The sequence below is a fragment of the Myotis myotis genome, unplaced genomic scaffold (genome assembly GCF_014108235.1).
Source record: "Myotis myotis isolate mMyoMyo1 unplaced genomic scaffold, mMyoMyo1.p scaffold_m19_p_16, whole genome shotgun sequence".
NCBI lineage: Eukaryota > Metazoa > Chordata > Mammalia > Chiroptera > Vespertilionidae > Myotis > Myotis myotis.
The window spans coordinates 703,386-723,170 of record NW_023416320.1 but is presented as its reverse complement, the minus strand read 5'-3'; the positions used below and the strand labels follow the sequence as shown (position 1 = coordinate 723,170).

Sequence of the window (19,785 nt, the reverse complement as noted above, 5' to 3'; positions counted from 1 at the left end):
CAAAGCCCACGAGAGACAGAGGGGCGGACACAGGAGGTGCAGGGCTGAACAGAGCAGGTGCAGGGCTGAACCCCACAGACAGAACAGGGTACACAGAGCAGGTGCAGGGCTGAACCCCACAGACAGAACAGGGTACACAGAGCAGGTGCAGGGCTGAACCCCACAGACAGAACAGGGTACACAGAGCAGGTGCAGGGCTGAACCCCACAGAGAGGGGTACACAGAGCAGGTGAAGGGCTGAACCCCACAGACAGAACAGGGTACACAGAGCTGGTGCAGGGCTGAACTCCAGACAGAGTGGGGTACACAGAGCAGGTGCAGGACTGAACCCGAGTGGGGTACACAGAGCAGGTGCAGGACTGAACCCCAGAGCGAGGTACACACAGCAGGTGCAGGGCCAGACCCCACGTCCACCACAGGGAACAGCAAGGCACAGCCCTGTGCCCCCTCCGGCCCCCTCCCCTCCCAATGAAGTGTGAGGCAGGTGGACATTCTTCACTTCTCCCCCCACCAGGTGTGCCACACGCAGGTGTCGGTGCCAGACCAGCAGAGCAGTAGCCTCCAGCTCAGCAAGCTGGTCAGGATGGCCCCGGGGCAGCCGTTGGCCAGCAGCAGCGGCAGGATGAGGGCAGCGGGCAGGTCCCAGCCCCGCCTTCCAGGAGGCCCCGCCCCACCTGCTCCTCAACTCGGTCCTGGTGGCGGCAGGAGCCAAGCAGCCTGGGAAGTCCTGTTTGGTGGGGCTGCCCTGGCCGGCGGTGCCTAGGGGTTTGGTGTGCACTTGTGTGTCTGCGACAGGCCCAGCGCTGCCGTGGGAGCCACGGCCACAGGAGGGAGGCCGGTCTCTTTTGAGAGTGGATCTCAAGCAGGCCGCACGGACACCCGGCCGCGAGGACACCCGGCCCCGCGGACACCCAGCCGCGCGGACACCCGGCCTCGGTGGCCTGGGCCTGGCAGGATGGGAGGAGCCGCCCTTCATTCCTAGCACCCACTCCTGCCGCCGCAGCCCACACCTCGGGTGGCTCCACCCTGGAGTTCCGGGGGCGAGGGGGGGTGTCACACCTATTTCTCCATACGCTGCTGCCCCAGCAAACACCCGAGACTGTGGAGCCGACTCCGAGGGGCATGCTGTCCTGCCCCCCCACTCCCCGGAGACACTGGGCACCGTCCCACCTGGCCGCTCAGGGGCCCCGGTGTAGGAGCTCCGGGCGCCCGGAGTGTCTGGAACCAGGGGAGCCGAGGTGCAGCGAGAAGACGGAGCCCGTCCCCAAGAGGCCCTCGGGCCTCCCCGGCCTCACACACGGGCCCCTCGTCTGCCAGGCGGGCCTCTGGGGTCCTGGCCTCTGCGGGAGGGCCCCCGGGCGGAGGGCATCTGAGGTGGGCGGGCACCCAAAACCCGGGCACAGGCGCTGCCAGTGGCGGAGACAGGGCGAGACCAGCGGCCAGTCAAGTACAGACACAGTCATTCCTTTACATACACAGAAATTCAAGTAATTTATTTCAAAACTGCTTAGTTTCATCTCGAAATATATATTTGCTCTAGAATGGTCATATTGCAGCATGATTCTCATGCAGTTTAAAGTCCTTTATTTAAAACATCAGCTTGAGGCAGCAAAGTTCTACAACTGGCGCTCCATCCGGGGCGCGGGGCCTCCCCTGAGACTGCGGCCCGAGCGCGTGCGGGCGCCGGTGCAGAGACGGCAGCAAACGGCCCTGGCGGTTGCAAACCATGAGGCGATGGTTCTCTCCTCACGGAGTGACCGTGGGGACTCCAGCGTCAAGCGGGGAACCAGGCGACGAGGTCAGAGGTTCAGCAGTGTCCGGCACGTGGCCGGCGGCCGTGGCCCGCACCCCGCGGTGGGGCTGGGCAGGCCCAGCGGACGGTTGAAAGACAAAGTGCAATGAAAGAGTCAGCCACGCGCCTGGGCCCTGGGCAGGGACGGGCCACGGGGCAAACGTGCCGCCCCAATGCCGCCCGGCTGGGCCCCGTGGGCGGAGCCAGGCGTGGCCCTCGCCAACCGCCCGCTCCGCCCCCAGGAGCAGGGCCCTGCCCTCCCGGCTTTGGTGTGGCTGCCACATGCCCGCTGCCCAGGAGCGGGCACACGTGTCAAACTCCGAGGAGGAGAGGAGATGCTGTTAGTCTAAACAGTGTTTGGAAAAAAAGTTTTTTCTAAAATCGGAAAGAAAAACACTCTCCCGCAGCGAGCAGCACCGACGCGTGGAGAGATCTGACACGTCCCGATACCACAGAGAACACGCCTGGTGAGCACGGCCGTCACCGCCCGGGCGGCTGGGACCTGAAGGCTCAGAGGCGCCGCGGAAGGCGCCCTCCCGTCTCCGAGCCGCTCATGGCTGCTCACGGCCGACACGGTAAGCCTAGCTCACAATTCAGACCTGCAGGACAGTGCGCCTGCGGGTCAAACTGGAAATTAAAGATCTTTTTCAGTTAAAAAAAAAAAGATTTCAAATGATTTTTAATTGTGGAGAAAGTGAATCCTGGTGGTATCTGGCTCGTGGCTCTGCCTACGCGACAGCAGCCTCCCCTCGCTGGGCAGGCGCCAGGGCTGGCACGGCCACGGAAGCAGCGCTGGCCGCTCACGGGCGCCTGTGCCCTGCACCCCGCGGGCGTGTGTGCACTGGAGCCGCTCAGACCATGGACTCCGTCTCCACAAGCCCCTGCAGGCCCTCCTTCCGCGTCAGCCGCAGGACCGTGGGCTTCTCTCCGCTGCCCTCGCCCAGTGGCGGGGCGGACAGGCCTCTCTGCTCGTCCTTGGCCTCTTCCGACACCTCCGGGTAGATCACCAGGAACGTGGCGGACAGGAAGCCCAGGAAGGAGCCCACGGAGGCCACCATGGGGATGACCCTCACGGTGCCCACGGCGTCCACCACGCCCCCGAGGGCCGACGCCACCAGGATCTGGGAGATGTAGACCTGGCAGGAGAGGATGGCGCAGTCGATGCCAAAGCCGCGCTTGGAGTTCCCGGGGCTGTGGTGGATGTACTGCAAGAGAGGACGGGAGGGCTAGACACGGCCGCTCGGCAGGACCCCGCCCCTCTGTGCCCTGGGGCCGTTTCAGAGCACAGACCCGGGACGGCTGGGCCCAAATGGGCACGAGGGAGTGAGCGCGGGCTCGGGAGCCAGGCCACAGCGACCCGGCACGATGTGCCCAGCATCCACCGCAGGCGCAGACGCACCTCCTTGATGTCGTGATACTGCCCCAGCAGGGCGTAGGGGCAGTAGGAGATGCTCATGGACACGACGCCCATGGTGCTGATCATGATCATGGCCACGTAGACGTTGGCGAACATGGCCATCACGGCGGTGCCCACGGAGAAGCCCAGCGTCCCCAGCACGTAGATGACCCGGATGCTCAGGTCGTAGTTGTCCAGGTACTTCTGCAGCAGCGCTGCCGAGAGAGCACGTGCTCAGGGCCCGCACCTCCCCGCACTCAGCCTGCCTCTCTGCACGCCGCTGCCCACCGCAGTGCCCACTCCCCGTCCCGGGCTCCAGCCCTCAGAAAGGAGCCAGCCCTCGGCCCAGGCTCTGCCATCGGCCCCGTCCCGCCGCTCCCCGGCCTCTGTTTGCCAGCCGGCCGCCCAGGCCCTTCAGCGGCCTCCAGCCCTGTGCCCAGTCCTGCGGAGAGAACTCAAGCAGCTGCGGGTTTGCTCAGGGGCACCCCTTGGCCCACCCTTCCTGACCAGCAGCTGGATGTCACTCCTCCGGAGGCACCATGGACGCCATCCCGAGGCCTGTCCACGCTCGGACAGCGCAGTGACCGCCACGCTGGCGCCGGCTGCTGAGCGGCATTTATCTCGGCTCCCTGAGTCCAGGCCAGGCTGGAGCGAAGCCACCGCCTCCCCCAGGATGTGGGTGAAGAACGGGCAGGGAACCCCTGCCTGGCCCAGGGCTCCCAGGACTGAGCCTGTCGCCCTGACCCCTGGGCACAGCTGTCTCTGGGAGAAGGCCCTCTGCATGGCAGGTGCCCCTGTAGCCACCCTGACCGCATGCAGGCCCCATCACACCGTGTGCCTCGCCTGGTCCTGTGCCCGCACTCCCGCTCCCTGTCCTGGCTGAGGTGCCACGGCCCCTCCCAGGCTCAGGGGCACAGCCCCCCTCTGAGGGTCCCTGCAGGGCCCAGCCCCGAGGCCAGCCGCAGCGGGAGTGCAGGACACCGCGTTCCCAGGATCCTTCCCGGAGGGCAGGCAGCCCCGCTTCCCCTGAGCAGAGCCCCCTCCGTGAGGCAGCGCCCTGGGACCACTCACCCGAGCAGATGGCCCCGGTGGCCGCGTAGATGACCAGCCCCCAGCAGCCCATCTTCACGCCAGCGTTGTAGGCCTGCCAGGCAGTCGAGTTGGAGGGAGCCTGTTCCAGAGACAAGACTGGGCTCGGGCCACTGGCACAGGCGGCTGCTTCACCTCGACGCAGCCAGGGGGTTGCTGTGCAGCAGGCACAGCAGCCTCCACCCAGGTCAGCGCTGAGCGGTCCGCCTCCCTCCAGCCTCGCTCCCCCCGGTCTGGTCGCACCTAACTGGCAGCCCCCCTCCCCCAGCCCTCCCGCAGCCCAGAGGCCCCACGGAGCAGCTCCAAAGCCCAGGTGAGGGACATGTGGAGGGCGGGGCCTGGGCCTGTGCTGAGACCACCCCAGCTGGACCCCAGGAGACACGGCCATAGGTGTGAGCCAGGCGGAAGCCATGGCCGCTGGCCTCGCCCACGCATGGTGACTGATGGCCACGTGTGGTGACAGACGCTGAGGATCTGGCCCACAGCAGTGGCGGCCAACACTACATCTCAATTCAGGTTCTCAGTGCCCCGCCCGGAGCATTTCTGACTGCTGGCCATTGACCGGGTGTGACGACCTCTCAAGTTCCCCCGATGGCCCTACCACGTCCCCAGGAGCAACGTGGCCGCTGCCCACCGAGAGCCACCCACCCACACCCGCGGCGCTGGGGCTGCAGGCGGCGGTCTGGGGAGCGGCCTCCCTGCCGAGCTGGGTGCATGGGACCATCACGCGCCCGGCTCTCCCCGGGCCCCTCGTTCAGCCCTCACGACCGCCGTGACACCCCCCGGCTCACCTTGGGGTCCCCCTTGAAGATGACCTGGCCCATGAAGTCGGTGTAGAAGACGGCCTCGGCGATGACGGAGAACCAGGTGAGCAGGTGGCAGAGGCAGAGCCGCGTCAGCTCGCGCGGCATCTTCAGCATGGACAGCCACAGCAGCCGCACGGTGGTCTCGCCCTCGCCCTCCTCGCTCTCCGTGTCGCCGCTGGAGGTGGTGGCCCCGCTCTGGTTGCGGTGCCGGCTGCGCTGCCGCTGCCGCTTCTGCAGGTCGTACAGGTCGCTCATGCTGCGCGAGGGCTTGATCAGGACCACGGCGTTGGCGCGCCGGTAGCGGTAGCAGTGGGAGCCGATCTTGCCGTAGTAGGAGAAGGTGCTGGAGGCCTGGCGGCGGAAGCCGTGCCTGCGCCGCCGTAGGGCGCTGGACGCGGTCAAGGGCTTTGGGTCCCCGGCGCTGTAGCCGGGGGGGCCGTCCCTCGGGGGAGAGCCGCTGCCGTTGGGGACTTTGGCCTCGTGCGTGTGATTGTCCAGCAGCACGGCGTCCTCTTTGGTGGTGTCCCCGAGCAGCGAGGACAGGCGGGGCGGCAGGGCGGGGCCCAGGTCCTGGCTGGCGCTGTGGGGCGTGCCGGGGCCCGAGGCGTCGTGGAAGATGGAGGGCTCGATGCCGCGCAGGAACAGCAGCTCCGGCTCCAGGTCCAGCGTCGCGTCCGGCACGTGCAGCACCGAGTCGCTCTTGCTCCGCACCAGCTCCACGCCCAGGTAGTCCAGCGCCAGCTCCTGCTCCGACTGCACCTCGTCGGGGAACAGGCCGCCGTCCAGGAGGCTGGGCGGGGCGGGCGGGGCGGCCTCGGCACGCTCCTGCTGGGGGCAGTACTGCTCCTCCTCGATGCTGAACAGGTGCAGGGCCACCGACGCCGTGAACACCACGGCCGCGAAGAAGAACAGCACCTGGTTCTGCGTCCGGAACCAGGAGCCCAAGAAAGTCTGCGTCCAGTCCAGCCCCCCGAGCACGTAGCCGATGGCCCCGCCGAGGCCTGGTGGGCGGACGGACAGCAGCAGTGAGGAGCGGCGCCCGGCCCCAGCAGACAGGCCAGCCAGGTGTCCGCGACGGCCCGCGGGCTCGGGGGGGAGGGGGGGGGAAGGGGAGGGGCGGGGGGGAGGCAGCACGGGCCCCTCTGGCCGACCCTGGGTCTGCAATTCTGACCCCACAGCTTCCTGCAGTGCCCCCGGGACCCGCGGCACCACCCTGGGCCCAGGCCTTGGAAGCGGGAGTCCAGAGGAGGTGAGAGCTGCGGGGAGCAGTGGGCCACGTCAGCCATCAGCCGTCATCGGGCCCAGGGGCAGGGCCCTGCTCAGCCCAGCCTGCTGGCAGCTGGTACGGAGCCCATCGCCCCGACGTGGGTGCGGCCTCAGGAGCAGCCGCCCGAGCGAGGGCCGGGAGTGGGGGGGGGGGGGGGGGGCGCTCACCGGCGGAGAAGGCGTGGATGTTGAGGGCCATGTCCTGGTCCTCGCTGTCCACCACGTCCAGCAGGTAGGCGCGGATGGGCCCCTCCGTCGCGTCGGCGCTGAAGTCCAGGACAACCACGCCCAGCACCGTGAGCACGATGCCGATGGGCTGCTGGCCAGGCACGTCCCCGAGGACCAGGCCTGGCGGGCACAAGCGGGCAGGCCTCAGCTCCGGGCACCTGCCTCAGCCCAGCCAGAGGGTGCTCCTCACCCAGCGGCGCCAGGCCTCCTTCCTGCCGCCTGCGGGCTGCTGTCCCTCCACCCACACTAACTGGCCGCGGACTCAGAGCCCCTTTGTGGGCGTGACGACCAAGCAGAGAGGGTCCTTCCCACCCACCCGCACGGGCGGGGTCCGTGGGAGCGCCGGAGAAGGGCCAAGGTCGGGTCCCGCCCGGCCCAGGGCCTGCAGGGACGTCCCCCTGTCACACACGGGGACGGGAGTGACAGGCTGGGCTTCTGTCGGGGGACATGCGGCTGCAGGGGCTGCCCCTCAAGCCCAGCCCGCGCAGGCCTCTGAGGAGCTGAGCGAGGCCCCGTGGGGCCTCTTCCTCCACGACCGGCATCACTGGCTGCCACCCGAGTGCACAGACCTGGGGGCAAGCTCCCGGCTTCAAAAGTCACTGACCGGCTGGGGGTGGGGAGGGGGTCAATGGGGGGAAAGGAGACACACATATACTTTACACAATAAAAATAGGCTATTTTATCACCCTTCAAAGAAAAAAAAGTCACTGGAGAAAACCACGTGTGTTCTCAGTGGCCTCTAAGGGCGCCTCGGCAAACCCTGCTTCCCTCATCGAGCCGCTTCAATTACAGACAAAACCAAACAAAAAGATGCGGCTGCAAGGACGTGAAACAGCAACGCCACCTCGCACGGGGGCATTTTCAGTACCGAGTCGGAAAAAGGAAAAGATAATTTCTGAGCTAATGCTGGGAACAGGACGTGGGTCGGATACGCGCTAAGCAAACAGCCCACCAGGAAGCGCCGCCCGCCCTGTGAACGGGCCCCCGGGGCTTTCCCACAGCCCCGGCCGCCAGGCACCCGCCGCGGGCACTGCCAGCCCGGCCCGGGCACCACTGAGCGGCCTCACTGGGGGCAGGCCCTCTCCGCTCGGGGGGCACGGGGCGGCGGCGCACTCACCGATGGCAGAGCCGTTGAGGAAGAGGGCCACCCCAAAAAGCACACCCACACACAGGGCAAGGATGAATGGCCGCCGCCGGCCCCAGCTCAGGGTGCACCGGTCACTCGCGGAGCCGATGAGAGGCGTGAAGATGAGGCCGAGGATGGGGCTCAGGAACCAGGTGAGGCTGTAGTACTGCTCCGGGAGGCCTGCAACAGACACCGCCGTCACGGGCAGGCACACACATGCACAGACATGTGCCGTCACACACACGGGCACGCACACGCACAGACACGCCGTCACATGCACATGCTGTCACACATGCGGGTACGCACAACATCACACATGCATGCCCACACATCACACGTGCCATCACGCACGGGAATACACAGACATGCACCATCACATGGGAAGGCGCGCACACACACAGACGGGTGGCCGTCACATGCATAGGCATGCAAACACACAACCATCACACATGTGGGCACACACACACACAGGCACACACACACGGGCACACACACACGGGAACACACACACACGGGCACACACACACACAGGCACACAGACACGTGCAGGCTCATCAGCCCAATCAGTCTGCGGTCCCTGCTCAGGAAGCCTGGGGACAGGGTGCTGCTGGGCGCACATGGTCGCATATGTGCACCCCAGACGGTGAGAGGTTTGTCAGGACAGAAGGTCCTACCTGTGGGGCTGGGTGATTTGTGCCCATTTTACAGTATTGGGAAGCTGAAGCTCAGAGAGGTTAGGCACTCTGCCCTGGGTCACAGAGTGAGAAACCGAGAGCCCTAGGGCTTAAGCCCAGGGCTGCCCAACTCCAAGGTCTATGCACACTGACCCCCACGCTGGCGTCCCACCACCAAAACCCAGTGCCCACAGGGGACGGGAAACGAGTGTCGTGCCTCCATCCGCAGACGAGTACCACAGCCATGGGGATGAACGAGCCACAGCCTCACCCAACAGCACGGCAGAGCCTCCCGCACGTTGGGCACAGGACAGCATCCGCTGGGGCTCGGGCTCAAGGTCCCGTTCTTGACCCGGGTGGGGGTGGCTGGGGACAACCCAGCCAGACGCGGATCCTGCGCCTCCCGCATGGTGCTCGTCGAAGGGAAGGCGACACACAGAGCAGCGGGCGCTTTGGCGGGAGGCGCTGGGCTGACGCTCCCCACGGCCAAGGGCACCGCCACGACGGGCCTGCTGGGGGGGAGGACTTCGCTCTCAGGACAGGAGGCGCCTTTTGAAATCACCGAGTGGACGAAAGCACCCGTGCGCTCACTCCGCCCAGGATCGAGGCGCCCCCGGCCCCCACGCCGCGCAGAGCTGCAGGGAGTCCCAGGGCCAGGCCCTCGGCAGAAGGCACCGAGCTCGCGGAGGGTCCCGCCGACGAGCCCCGGTCCCAGGCCCTGGATCCTCGCCTCTCACCACCGGTCAGGCCGTGAGGACAGCGGCCACTGTGGCCACGCTGACACTGCCCGCGTCCCACAAGACACGTCCAGCACCGCGTTTCTCACAAATAACCGCGCAAACTTCCCAAAGAACGGGGCACTTTTTAAACATATATTTTTATTGATTTCAGAGAGAGAGACACACATCCACGATGAGAAAGAGAGCAAGCTGCCTCCTGCACGCCCCCCACTGGGGGTCAAGCCCGAACAGGGCCTGTGTCCTGACTGGGAATCGAGCCGTGACCTCCTGGTTCCTAGGTCGACGCTCAGCCCCGAGCGACACCGGCCGGGACTCTCTTTTGTTGGGATTTTTAAACATCACGACTTGACTAATAAACGCTGACCGGCCTAGCGACAGGCGGCTCCTCGCAGACAACGTGTGCTCGTGGGGCACCCGCAGCCCTGCCGGCCTCCCCTCCTCGGGCTGCCTTCCCGCCCGCTGCAGGGGCCTGGCTGGGAGCCGCCGCAGGTGAGAGCACTTCCCTCCCTCCCCTGAGGCCAGGGCGGCGCCCCGGGCAGCCTCACTCCGTGACCCACCCCACCGAGCCCTCAGCACAGCCTGGCACGGCTCCGCCTTCCCGAGCAGCAGTGGGGGGCACAATGGGCTGGGACTGTGCCCTGCGCACCCCCGGGGGCAGTGCGAGGAGGGTATGGCTTCCAGGTACAGGAACTTGGATCTTTCTGAGAAGTCACACCCTTTAAGCCCCCACCTTCAGGACTCATTCGGAAGTTTGCTGAGCGCCGGGGAGCCAGCGGCGGCTCCTGCACAGGCAGCACCTGCCTCTCCTCTGCCCGGCTCTCCTGCCAGCACCTTCTAGGCCGGAGGAGCCGCAGCTGCCGGGGCGCAGCCGCACCTGAGCTAAGAGGGCGCGGTTATGGGACTTGCTGGGCAGCGGCCTGGCCCATGGGGCACCCGGGGCTGGGAATGGCACAGGGGCACCGGGGGACACTGTGTTTACGCCCAAACATTGGCAGGGAGAGTAACCGTTTCCCTCACGTCCCCAGCGCCGTCCTGAGCTGTGCGTGAGCCGGTCCGGACGCCCCCGCGGCGGTGAGAACAGTCCGGTCCTGGCCGCGGGGGCGCTGGGACGCGGCGGCCACGGCCTTTCCCAGCCCGGCTCTGCACAAACAAGGCGGCCGCAGTAAATAATTTCTGTTTTCTTCCAGGCACCAGCTGAACAACAATGGTGGGACCAGGAAGGCCCTGCGCTCACAGGAAATGCTCCGTGTGTCACCCTCGCCCGCAGGCTGAGTGAGGTCACGGTGACGGCAGCCGCGTCCCGCCTCTCCTGATAACGGCCTGGGGGCGGGGCGGGCGGAAGGTGCTGGGGCTTTAACAAAGGCTGCGGTGGGAACAGCAGCCCCTCAGCAGACAGGCAGGGCTGCCCATCCAGATAGGCTGCTCCCCACGCCAACGGCAGCTCCTGGGAACGGCTCCCGGTGGGAACCGCTCAGGAGCCTCCGTGACTGAAGAATGGAGTCAATGGAGCTGGGAACCACCGCCAGCGGCCACGAAGGAAGCCGTGAAAAGACCGTCCCTGCCCCTGGCCACACCCCCGCCCCGGCGGTCTGCCTGCACAGGCCCAGGGGGCAGACAACACCTCCAGCTGCAGCCAGGGCCCAGAGCTGCAGGAATGTTCCAGAATCCCAGAGCCACCAGGAAGAAGAGGGAGGGATGGAAAGAAGGGACGTAAACGCATGCTTTTCTGAGGCCCCCTGAGCAGCATGCTGTGAGGAGGGTGCGAGAACCTGTGGCCAGGGATGCGCCTGGGCCTGGGCCTGGCTGGCCTAGGAGTGGAGGAATGACACGGGTGCCCAGCACCCAGCTGTGCTCCCCAAAAGTTAGCGTTCACCCCAGTGAGGAGGAGCAGACAATGGAAGCCCGGTCCGCAGGCCCCTGGCGTCGGGGAGACGGCACCGTCAGGCCTCCTGTGGGCGCCGTGAGCGGCATCCCGGTGGGTCCCCTGGTCTTCCTTCTGGTAGAAGAACCCTTCTCCCCCGACGTGGCCGAGGCCCGCTGTGGTTTCCAGGGAATAACTGGGCGGCCGCTGGCAGCCCCAGCCCGGGGCTCCCCAACACTGGGTGAGGCCTGGTCCTATTTTAAACAAGGGCTGGGCCCACTGGCGAGAATCAAGCAGGACCCTGACCCACTGGAGAGCAGGGGACCCTGACCCGCTGGAAAGCGGGGGACCCTGACCCACTGGAGAGTAGGGGACCCTGACCCGTTGGAAAGCGGGGGACAGCCTCCTGCTCCCGCCCGCTGCTGCCAGCACCCCCTCCGCGGCTCTAACAGGAGCCCTGCAACCAGCAACCGTCTTTACGACGACACAGCGAGGCTGCCCAGCACTACCCAAACCACGTGGCCCTCGGCGGGAGGTTGCAAGGCTCCCTGAAGAGCAGGAAGTGCACGGCCACCCAGCGCCCAGCCTGCTCGCTCAGTCTCGCAGCCGTCGGTCCCAGAGCCAGCACGCCGCCAACGGCACGTTTCCCTGCGGCCCAGCCTTGGAGGAGGATGAAGACTCTGCAAGTTCAACACGTCCAGAACCTATTGATCCGCACTCCAAACCCAGAGCTCCCCTGGGTCCCCTCACTCATGGAGGACACCCCATCACCGACCTGCTGGCAGAAGCCTGGGTCCCCTCCCCTCCCCTCCACCAGAGCCCAGCACTGCCGCAGCTCAACCACCTCTTGCGCCGCCCACACTCCCCCGCCCCCGCCCCTGTACACACCCCTGCCCCCCACACCTCCCAGGGACTGCCCAAGTGGCCCGCGCCTGCCAGCGCCCCACGATCCAGGTGGAGGGCAGCCTCAGGACGCTGAGGACCCCGCCTGTCACGCTGCAGGGACCACCAAGTAGCAGAGACCCCGCCTGGGCTGCGTCCGTTTCCAGCCCAACCCACCACCTGGCAAGCAGAGGGCGCGGCAGAGACACCTCCTTCCTATGAGCCCAGCAGGTGCGTGGGCGCCCACCTGCGCTCCCAGCCCCGCTGCCCGCCTTCCCAAGGACAGTCGCTTGCTCATGTTTCTAGGCTGAAGGCACCGGAGGCCTTGCAGGATCACTGGACAGTGCGAGGCGGAGGGGCGAGAGGTGGTGGAAGAAGTGCCACAGCCTCGGCCGGACAGAGCAGTGGACACAGGGCAGGCATGGCCCTGGCTGGGAGAGGGCAGAGGTCTCGGTCTGGGAAGCTGACAGATCACAGTGCCAAGCACAGAGGGTGAGGCCAGTTCCTGGGGAGGAACCCCTGGACCAGAGACCAGCGTCCCCAAGGCCACAGCAGGTGAGGGAGACCAGAGGCCACACAAATGATGGGGCGTGGTCAGGAAGGGCTATACCGCCACGGGGCCCCCTCACCCTGTCACCCCTGCAGGGCCCGAGATGGCCAGGGGAAGCCACGCTCCTGGCCAGGTCACTGTGAGCTCTGGCCTGGTCCTCCCTCCCAGCTGCTGGGTGGCTGTCCTGCCTGCTGACCGGGGGATGGCTAACGTGCCACCCCCCTTCCCAGGGAAGGTGAATGGAAGGGCCCGGAGATGCAGGCGCACCAGAGCCGCAGGGGCGAGGGCTAGGCGTGTCCCTGGCCCCAGCCTCACCCCAGCAGCAGCCCTGACCTCAGCGGCCCAGCAACCCGACAGGAAGTGAGCTGAGAGCCCCCTCGGCTCGCAGGCACTGCCCCTGCATTTAGGGGTGCCGTCAGGGTGCAGGAGAGGCACATGGGCCGTTAGAAAGCTGAGGGTCAGATGCCGGGGGCACAGCTCTGCGGGCCAAAGCGCGCCTCCCATCACAGCCACAGTGACAGCAAGTGCAGTGCGTGGGCGCGGAGAGGACTCACGGTCACACAGAGCCGGCCTGAAACTGATGGCTCAGCAGGTCCCGCCCAGGCTCAGCGCCGGCCGCCCTCCCAGCCCTCGGCTGCGGTGACTTTCTGCCTCCACAGCGGTTCCCCCTCGTGTAGGCGGCATCCAGTGGCCCTGACCACCCAGCTTCCCAGCTCGTGATCTGCCTCATCCAGGGCTGCGAGCAGCCCTTGTACCACATGGTTCCAGTCCCCACATCAGGCGGGAGCTTCTCAGAGCGCCTTTCTGTGAGGCTCAACAGTGCACAAGCCCTGGGCACCCACCCCTACTCACCCACCCACCCACCCACTCACCTACCTACCCACCCGCCCACCCACCTACCCACCCACCTACCTACCCACCCACCACCTACCTACCCACCACCTACCTACCCACCCACCCACCCACCCACACACTCACCTACCTACCCACCACCTACCCACCCACCCACCCACCCACCACCTACCCACCCACCCACCTACTCACCTACCTACCCACCCACCTACCCACACACTCACCTACCTACCCACCCACCTACCCACACACCCACCCACCTACTCACCACCTACCCACCCACCTGCCCATCTTCTCACCCACCTACCCACCCACTCACCTACCTACCCATTCACCACCTACCCACCTACTCACCACATACCCACCTACTCACCCACCTACTCACCTACTCACCACGTACCCACCTACCCACCACATACCCACCTACCCACCTACTCACCTACCCACCTACTCACCACATACCCACCTACTCACCTACCCACCTACTCACCACATACCCACCTACTCACCTACCCACCTACTCACCACATACCCACCTACTCACCACATACCCACCTACTCACCTACCCACCTACTCACCACATACCCACCTACTCACCCACCCACCCACCTACTCACCTACTCAACCACCCACCCACCTACCTACTCACCCACCTACTCACCACCTACCCACCCACTCACCTACCTACCCACCTAAACACCCACCCACCCACCTACTCCCCGCCAGGTATGCCCCTCCCACTTAGACGGCTCGTGTTGGTGGAAGACACTTTTCAGGACAAAACCACTGCCACCTGGAACATGCTTCGCTGGTGGAAACGTACTGTACTGGTTTCTCTGATACAATTTTTCCTGTCGCCTTTAATTCCACTGTGTATATACTAGTATATAGTTCATGTTCTGTCATTACTGTAATTTTGGAAGATTATAAATGACCCAGCAAGTTTGAAAGCTGCTGTAATACAATACAGCCCTATTGAAGCTGCTCAACACCACTGCTCTTTACTAGTGTTAGTATGTGCAGAATGGCCCAGAGCTCTCTGTAAACCACCTCCTTGGAGTGGCAAATGAGGCCTCTTGCGATCAGACCCCTGCCTACCAAGACCCAGATCTCTCAATGCAGCCTCCCCTCTCGCTGTGCCCGGTTCCCGCTGTCCCCCAGGCTCGGGCAGTGGCCTGCATTATAAGTGTGCCTCTAATCTTGCTTCTGCAGGCCACAGGTCACAGCCTTTGCCCAGGCCAGCGGAGCACCCACACGAGGCACTGCCTCCTGTCAGCCTCCCAACTTGGAGCCACTGCGCCTTGGGACCAGGGCCGCAGCAGCGCATCCCTCCCAAGCCTCATTCCTCATCTACCAACTGCTGGCCCCGCACCCAGGTACGGCTCAGAGGCTGAAGAACGAACAGGCCCAACTCCTTGGGAAAAATGACGACCGCTGACATGTCATTGTTTCTAAAACACAATGATCTGAAACGAGGAAATCCAGACTTCCCAGCCACACCAAACAGCCACGGCGCACCGGCTTTCGCTCTGGTCAAGGCGGGAGGCTCCGGGAAAGGCCCACGGCGCCCACGCTGCCCCGCGGTGGCGTGCCTCCGCGCAGGTCTGACTGCGTTCGGAGGACCCAGCAAGGACAGCGTGCCCACGTCATGGATTCTCTCCCACGGGGTGAGGGTGGGCAGCCGGCCAGCGGCAGCCTGGGCCATGAGCCCCTGAAGCTCCTCAGTCTCCAGGCAGCAGGAAATCAGGCTGTGGACAGCCTATGGCCTATTCAATGCTTTCTCACATTTTAGAAACTGTGGCAAAATGACAATGTAAACTTTACCACTCGGACCAGGGGCGGGGCTAGCTTTTAACTGGTGAGTCTGCATGGCCCTCGGGTGATGCTGGACATACCCACCTGGGCCTTGGCAGAGAAAAGGGTCCCACCCGACTCAGGCCCACGGCCAGGCGTGCAGCTCTGAGCGTGCAGCTCGGGCACTACGGGCGCCACCCCACCCTCGTCCTCCTCCAGAACCGCCACCTTCCACGGGCGCTGCCCCGCTCCTCCCCCACCTCCGTCTCCATGGAGGTGACCACTCCGGGGACCTGACAGGTGGTCACGTCGCATCTGTCCTGTGTGTCTGGGTCGTTTCACTGAGACTGATGTCTTAAGGCACCCCCTCCCCAAATGGGCCATTTCCCGTCCCCACCGTGCGTGGCCCTGGGCGCACTTGCCTCCTCACTCGCCAGAGCTCCCGGGTGCGTTGGGGCGGCTCTGAGCCCAGCACTCTCCACGCACGAAGTAACCGACCGCTGGACCACGGTCCCCCAGGCCAGGGAGCCCCGGGAACCTCACACAGCAGCTGCCCTGAGCTTAAGACACACGGTAAACACAAGTTCCGCCTCGGACCCACCGGGCACAGGGAAGGGAGCGAACCTCACCACACCCCTGGCGAGCAGCACCCTGCACACCCGGAGAGCAGGTGGCCGCGTGTCAGGCAGGACGGAGAGGCCCTCTACACACATGGCCGCACATGTGCGCGGACCGAGATGCACGCGCTCTGCGGCCGTCATGATCCTCTCCTCCGAGCGCTCACTAGGCCCCTGTCCATGCGCCCCGCCCTGTGCGTTTCCACCAATCAGCTGGCAGTGACTGCCCCGCCCTGTGCGTTTCCACCAATCAGCTGGCAGTGACTGCCCCGCCCTGTGCGTTTCCACCAATCAGCTGGCAGTGACTGCCCCACCCTGTGCGTTCCCACCAATCAGCTGGCAGTGACTGCCCCACCCTGTGCGTTCCCACCAATCAGCTGGCAGTCACTGCCCCGCCCTGTGCGTTCCCACCAACCAGCTGGCAGTCACTGCCCCGCCCTGTGCGTTCCCACCAATCAGCTGGCAGTGACTGCCCCGCCCTGTGCGATCCCACCAATCAGCTGGCAGTGACTGCCCTGCCCTGTGCGATCCCACCAATCAGCTGGCAGTCACTGCCCCGCCCTGTGCGATCCCACCAATCAGCTGGCAGTCACTGCCCCGCCCTGTGCGTTCCCACCAATCAGCTGGCAGTGACTGCCCCGCCCTGTGCGATCCCACCAATCAGCTGGCAGTGACTGCCCTGCCCTGTGCGATCCCACCAATCAGCTGGCAGTCACTGCCCCGCCCTGTGCGATCCCACCAATCAGCTGGCAGTCACTGCCCCGCCCTGTGCGATCCCACCAATCAGCTGGCATGCCAGACTGGCTGCACCTGGCTCTCGGGGGTGGGCTGTATGGAGTCACCTGGCTCCTGCCTGGCCGGCCTCCAGGCCCTTTGCCCAATCCCGAGTGGAGGAGAGTGGGGGGCACTGGCCCTTCTGTGCTCTCTGGGGTGGGCTTTCTCACAGGAAAGAGAGGGGCGTCCAGTTCTCCCAAACCCCAGGGGCCCTGATTCTCCTTAGGCCACAACGGGAGGGAAGAGCCTGGCTTTTTAATAGACAGACAGACGGACGGACACCAAACGCAGGTGCGCCTCGCCAGCTCCGGGAGAACGCAGGCACCCCGCTGGCTAGGATGCCTCCGGTCACGACTCCCAGGCCGGGCCGGGCGGCAGGGGCCATCTCAGCCTTAACCCAGCTCATTAGTCAGACCCGAGGCAGCGAGACATCCTTTCTTCTTTATAGGATTTTCCTTTCCCTCGGGGCTACTTCCGGAACCAGAAGAAAACAATGAGTGTGTGTGGCCAGGCGCCCACACGCCTCCTTCCCGGGAAAGGCTGTGTGGGAACAGACTTTGCCAGCGGGCGACAGGCCCCGGAGGGGCTGGGCAGGCTGTTCCCAGAGTTTCCCAAGACTGACCCCCACTCGCACTGGATTCTAAGTCCGAGACGCCCCATTCACCCCATTCACGGGCTGCAGGCACGTGGAGTGGCCGGCACCTCACCTACAGCCTGTGCGGGGCCGGGTCTGCGGGAGCCTCCTTTGCGCCTGGATGCTGGGCCGACAGCTGGGGTCCTGCCCAGCGCCACACCCTCCCCTCTGCTGGATCTCCTCTGTACAAGACGAGCCTGGGGCCTGAGAATTCTCCTCCGGGGAATTCCTACACTGAGGACAGCAGCAAGGGCAGGTGGCAGGGAGGGTCAGCTCCAGGTCAGGGGTGAGGAGGGCGCCCAGGACCCTGCCCGTCACCCCCCTCCCCAGATGATGTGAGAAAAGACCCTTCAACTCTTCTTCTACATACACACCAACTCAAGGTGGGTCACAGCCCTCACTGTGGGAGCTAAAACTACAAACCATCTGGAAGAGGACGCCATCCTGACCGGGGCCAGGCCAAGATTCTAGTTACAACAAAAAAGAAAAAAATTGGCATGCCAGCTTTCATCTACAGTTAAAGCTTCTGATTTCAAGATCCTACTGAGATAGTGAAAGGGAAACCACAGACTAGGGTGAAAACGGCAAACACGTATGTGATCAAGGACTTCCATGAAGAATGTACAAGAACTGCACGCAGCGGGACCAGCCCTGGTAAGATGCCAGCAGAAGCCTGCATACATTCACCTGAGACCATCAGGAGGGCACGTGCCGCTGGGCCAACCTGCTGAAGAAACGGGCTCAGTGAAAGCTCTGACACTGTGCGGCCCCAGGAGCGGGAGGCGAGTCCAGCCCTGAGAAACGGCCGCCTTTTGTCCCCACTCTAAGGACCGCTGTGTGGTTACAGGCATCCGGGCGCAGGCGGAATTCCAGACGACGCCCGCGGGGACGGAGATGCGCCCCGCTCTCTGCCGGCCCGGGCCGCTGCCCCACCCCGCGAGCTCCACGCAGAAACTCCGGTTTTCAGATCCAACTCAGAGAGTAGGCCGATCGGGAGAAAGGGACATTCCCAAACCCAAATGAGTAGATTTTACAAATACTTTACCAAGCACATGGGAAATCCTAGCATGAAACTATGCTTTTAAATGGCTTGGCCCCTTACTCAAACCTCTTCTAGGCTGGACAATCACACATTGTTAAACTTCCTTCGACAACAGGGAAAGTGAAGACCTCGGGGTGATGTGGAAGGGACCGTGGACTCCAGGACTCTGACAACCCGGCCCCTCGCCACCCGAGATGCACACGACACTCAGACTGCAGGTGACGGCAACACTGACAACAGGGCTTTAACCAAGCTGCTCGGTGTCTGCTCCCACCATGTGCCACGCTAGGGCTCACCTCTTGCCTCCAGGGGCTGGTCGCACACCCCAGCAGGACGGATCAACGCCAACTGCACTGATTCAAACCCCCAAACCCTTGATTCCACCCCAACATCAGGGGACCGTCCCCTCCCCTGCCCTGGTTTCAGACAGGAGCAGAGGGGTCCAGGCCGTGGGCCCCAAGGTCCCCAAGCCCACGCCCAGCCCTCGTTCTGCTCCACGTGCTAAAGGAGCGAAGGCGGCGGCGGCACTTACCGATCTGTAGCAGGATGGGCGTGACCAAGGCCGTCTCCATGGCGTAGCAGAACTCCCTGCCGAACATCACGGCCCCGTGCATCACCCACAGGCGCACGGGGATGCGGTCGATGGAGCCCTCGCTGACGGTCTCATCGCGGGGCTCGGGGCCGGCGCCCGCGGGCTTCCGCAGCTCGGGCAGGGCCACGGGCAGCTCCTGGACTTGCATGGACTCCGAGTCGGCATTCTGTGGGGCCATTCTCATCACCACCGAAACGGATCTGTATTGCTTACTCTACCTATGTAAATAACACTACCGTGTATCTGTGAGGATAAGTTAAGACGTCTCCTCTCTCTGCTTCCGTTGCGTTCCCCAGCGAGCAATCCTTATATTCCTCTTGGCACAACTTCCCACTCGGACGGTGCGCAGCAGGCAGAGCGCTTTCTGGCTGGATTCTGAGCATGTGGCTGCTGGGTTACTGCGAGTGAGAGTTACAAATCCATAATTGCCACTCAGTTAATACCAGTTTCATCATCATGACCGAGGGGGTGCAGGCGTGGTTTCTGGGGCTGCGGAGAGGTGGGGCGCTGACACGGGAAGGGGCTCCACCGTTGCTCCCCATCGAGCGACCGGCTAATCTGCAAGAGAGGAAGGACCAGCAGTCAGGCCACGCTCGAGAACCAGGCGCTGGCGCCCAGGCGGCCGCGAGGGAGGCGGGCCACAGCCGTGGCCGTTCGTGCGGCTTATTTTCAACAAGAAGGCGGCAGAGCAGGGCTCGCCAAGGAGCTGAGACTGCCCAGCGCGCAGCGGCCACAGGCTCGGCGACCCCGCCGACAGGTCTGCGGACTCAGCGAGTCCCGGGCGATGTCCCCACTTTGCCTGGACAGCCGCGGAGCGAAGCCACGTGGTGACAGTCACCTGACCCAGTTACCACACAGAGTTACACCTCAGGGCTGGGGGCTCCTAGATGTCTAACCGGCCCTGGGAACGGGGTGAGGAGGAGGGAGGCAGCCGTGGACGGCCTATGCTCAGCGCGAGGGTGAGTGTCCAACCACCTGTCGCCTGCCTCGCGATCAGGGCTGCCGGCCCCAAGCAGCTGGTCACAGCCACCTGCCCGTCGCAGTGGCTCCCAGCCTGAGTCCTGCCGAG

At 64.8% G+C, this 19,785-nt stretch overlaps 1 protein-coding gene across 4 annotated transcripts in view; it reads right to left on the bottom strand.

Moving 5' to 3' along the window:
- Positions 1 to 1,462: 1,462 nt before the first annotated feature.
- Positions 1,463 to 19,785, bottom strand: part of SLC45A4 (solute carrier family 45 member 4) — a 42,934-nt gene continuing 24,611 nt past the window's right edge. For 2 of the 4 annotated variants that reach the window (XM_036337579.1, XM_036337580.1), the window contains 7 exons: positions 18,657 to 19,274; positions 7,695 to 7,883; positions 6,518 to 6,697; positions 5,069 to 6,084; positions 4,260 to 4,359; positions 3,192 to 3,392; positions 1,463 to 2,997 (listed from right to left, as the gene is read on the bottom strand). In XM_036337579.1, coding sequence (XP_036193472.1) covers positions 2,444 to 2,997; positions 3,192 to 3,392; positions 4,260 to 4,359; positions 5,069 to 6,084; positions 6,518 to 6,697; positions 7,695 to 7,883; positions 18,657 to 18,900 — 2,484 coding nt within the window. In that variant the 5' untranslated portion in view covers positions 18,901 to 19,274 and the 3' untranslated portion in view covers positions 1,463 to 2,443. Of the gene's footprint in view, positions 2,998 to 3,191; positions 3,404 to 4,259; positions 4,360 to 5,068; positions 6,085 to 6,517; positions 6,698 to 7,694; positions 7,884 to 18,656; positions 19,275 to 19,785 lie in introns of those variants that run through there. The other 2 variants (XM_036337581.1, XM_036337582.1) reach the window with 2 other exon arrangements.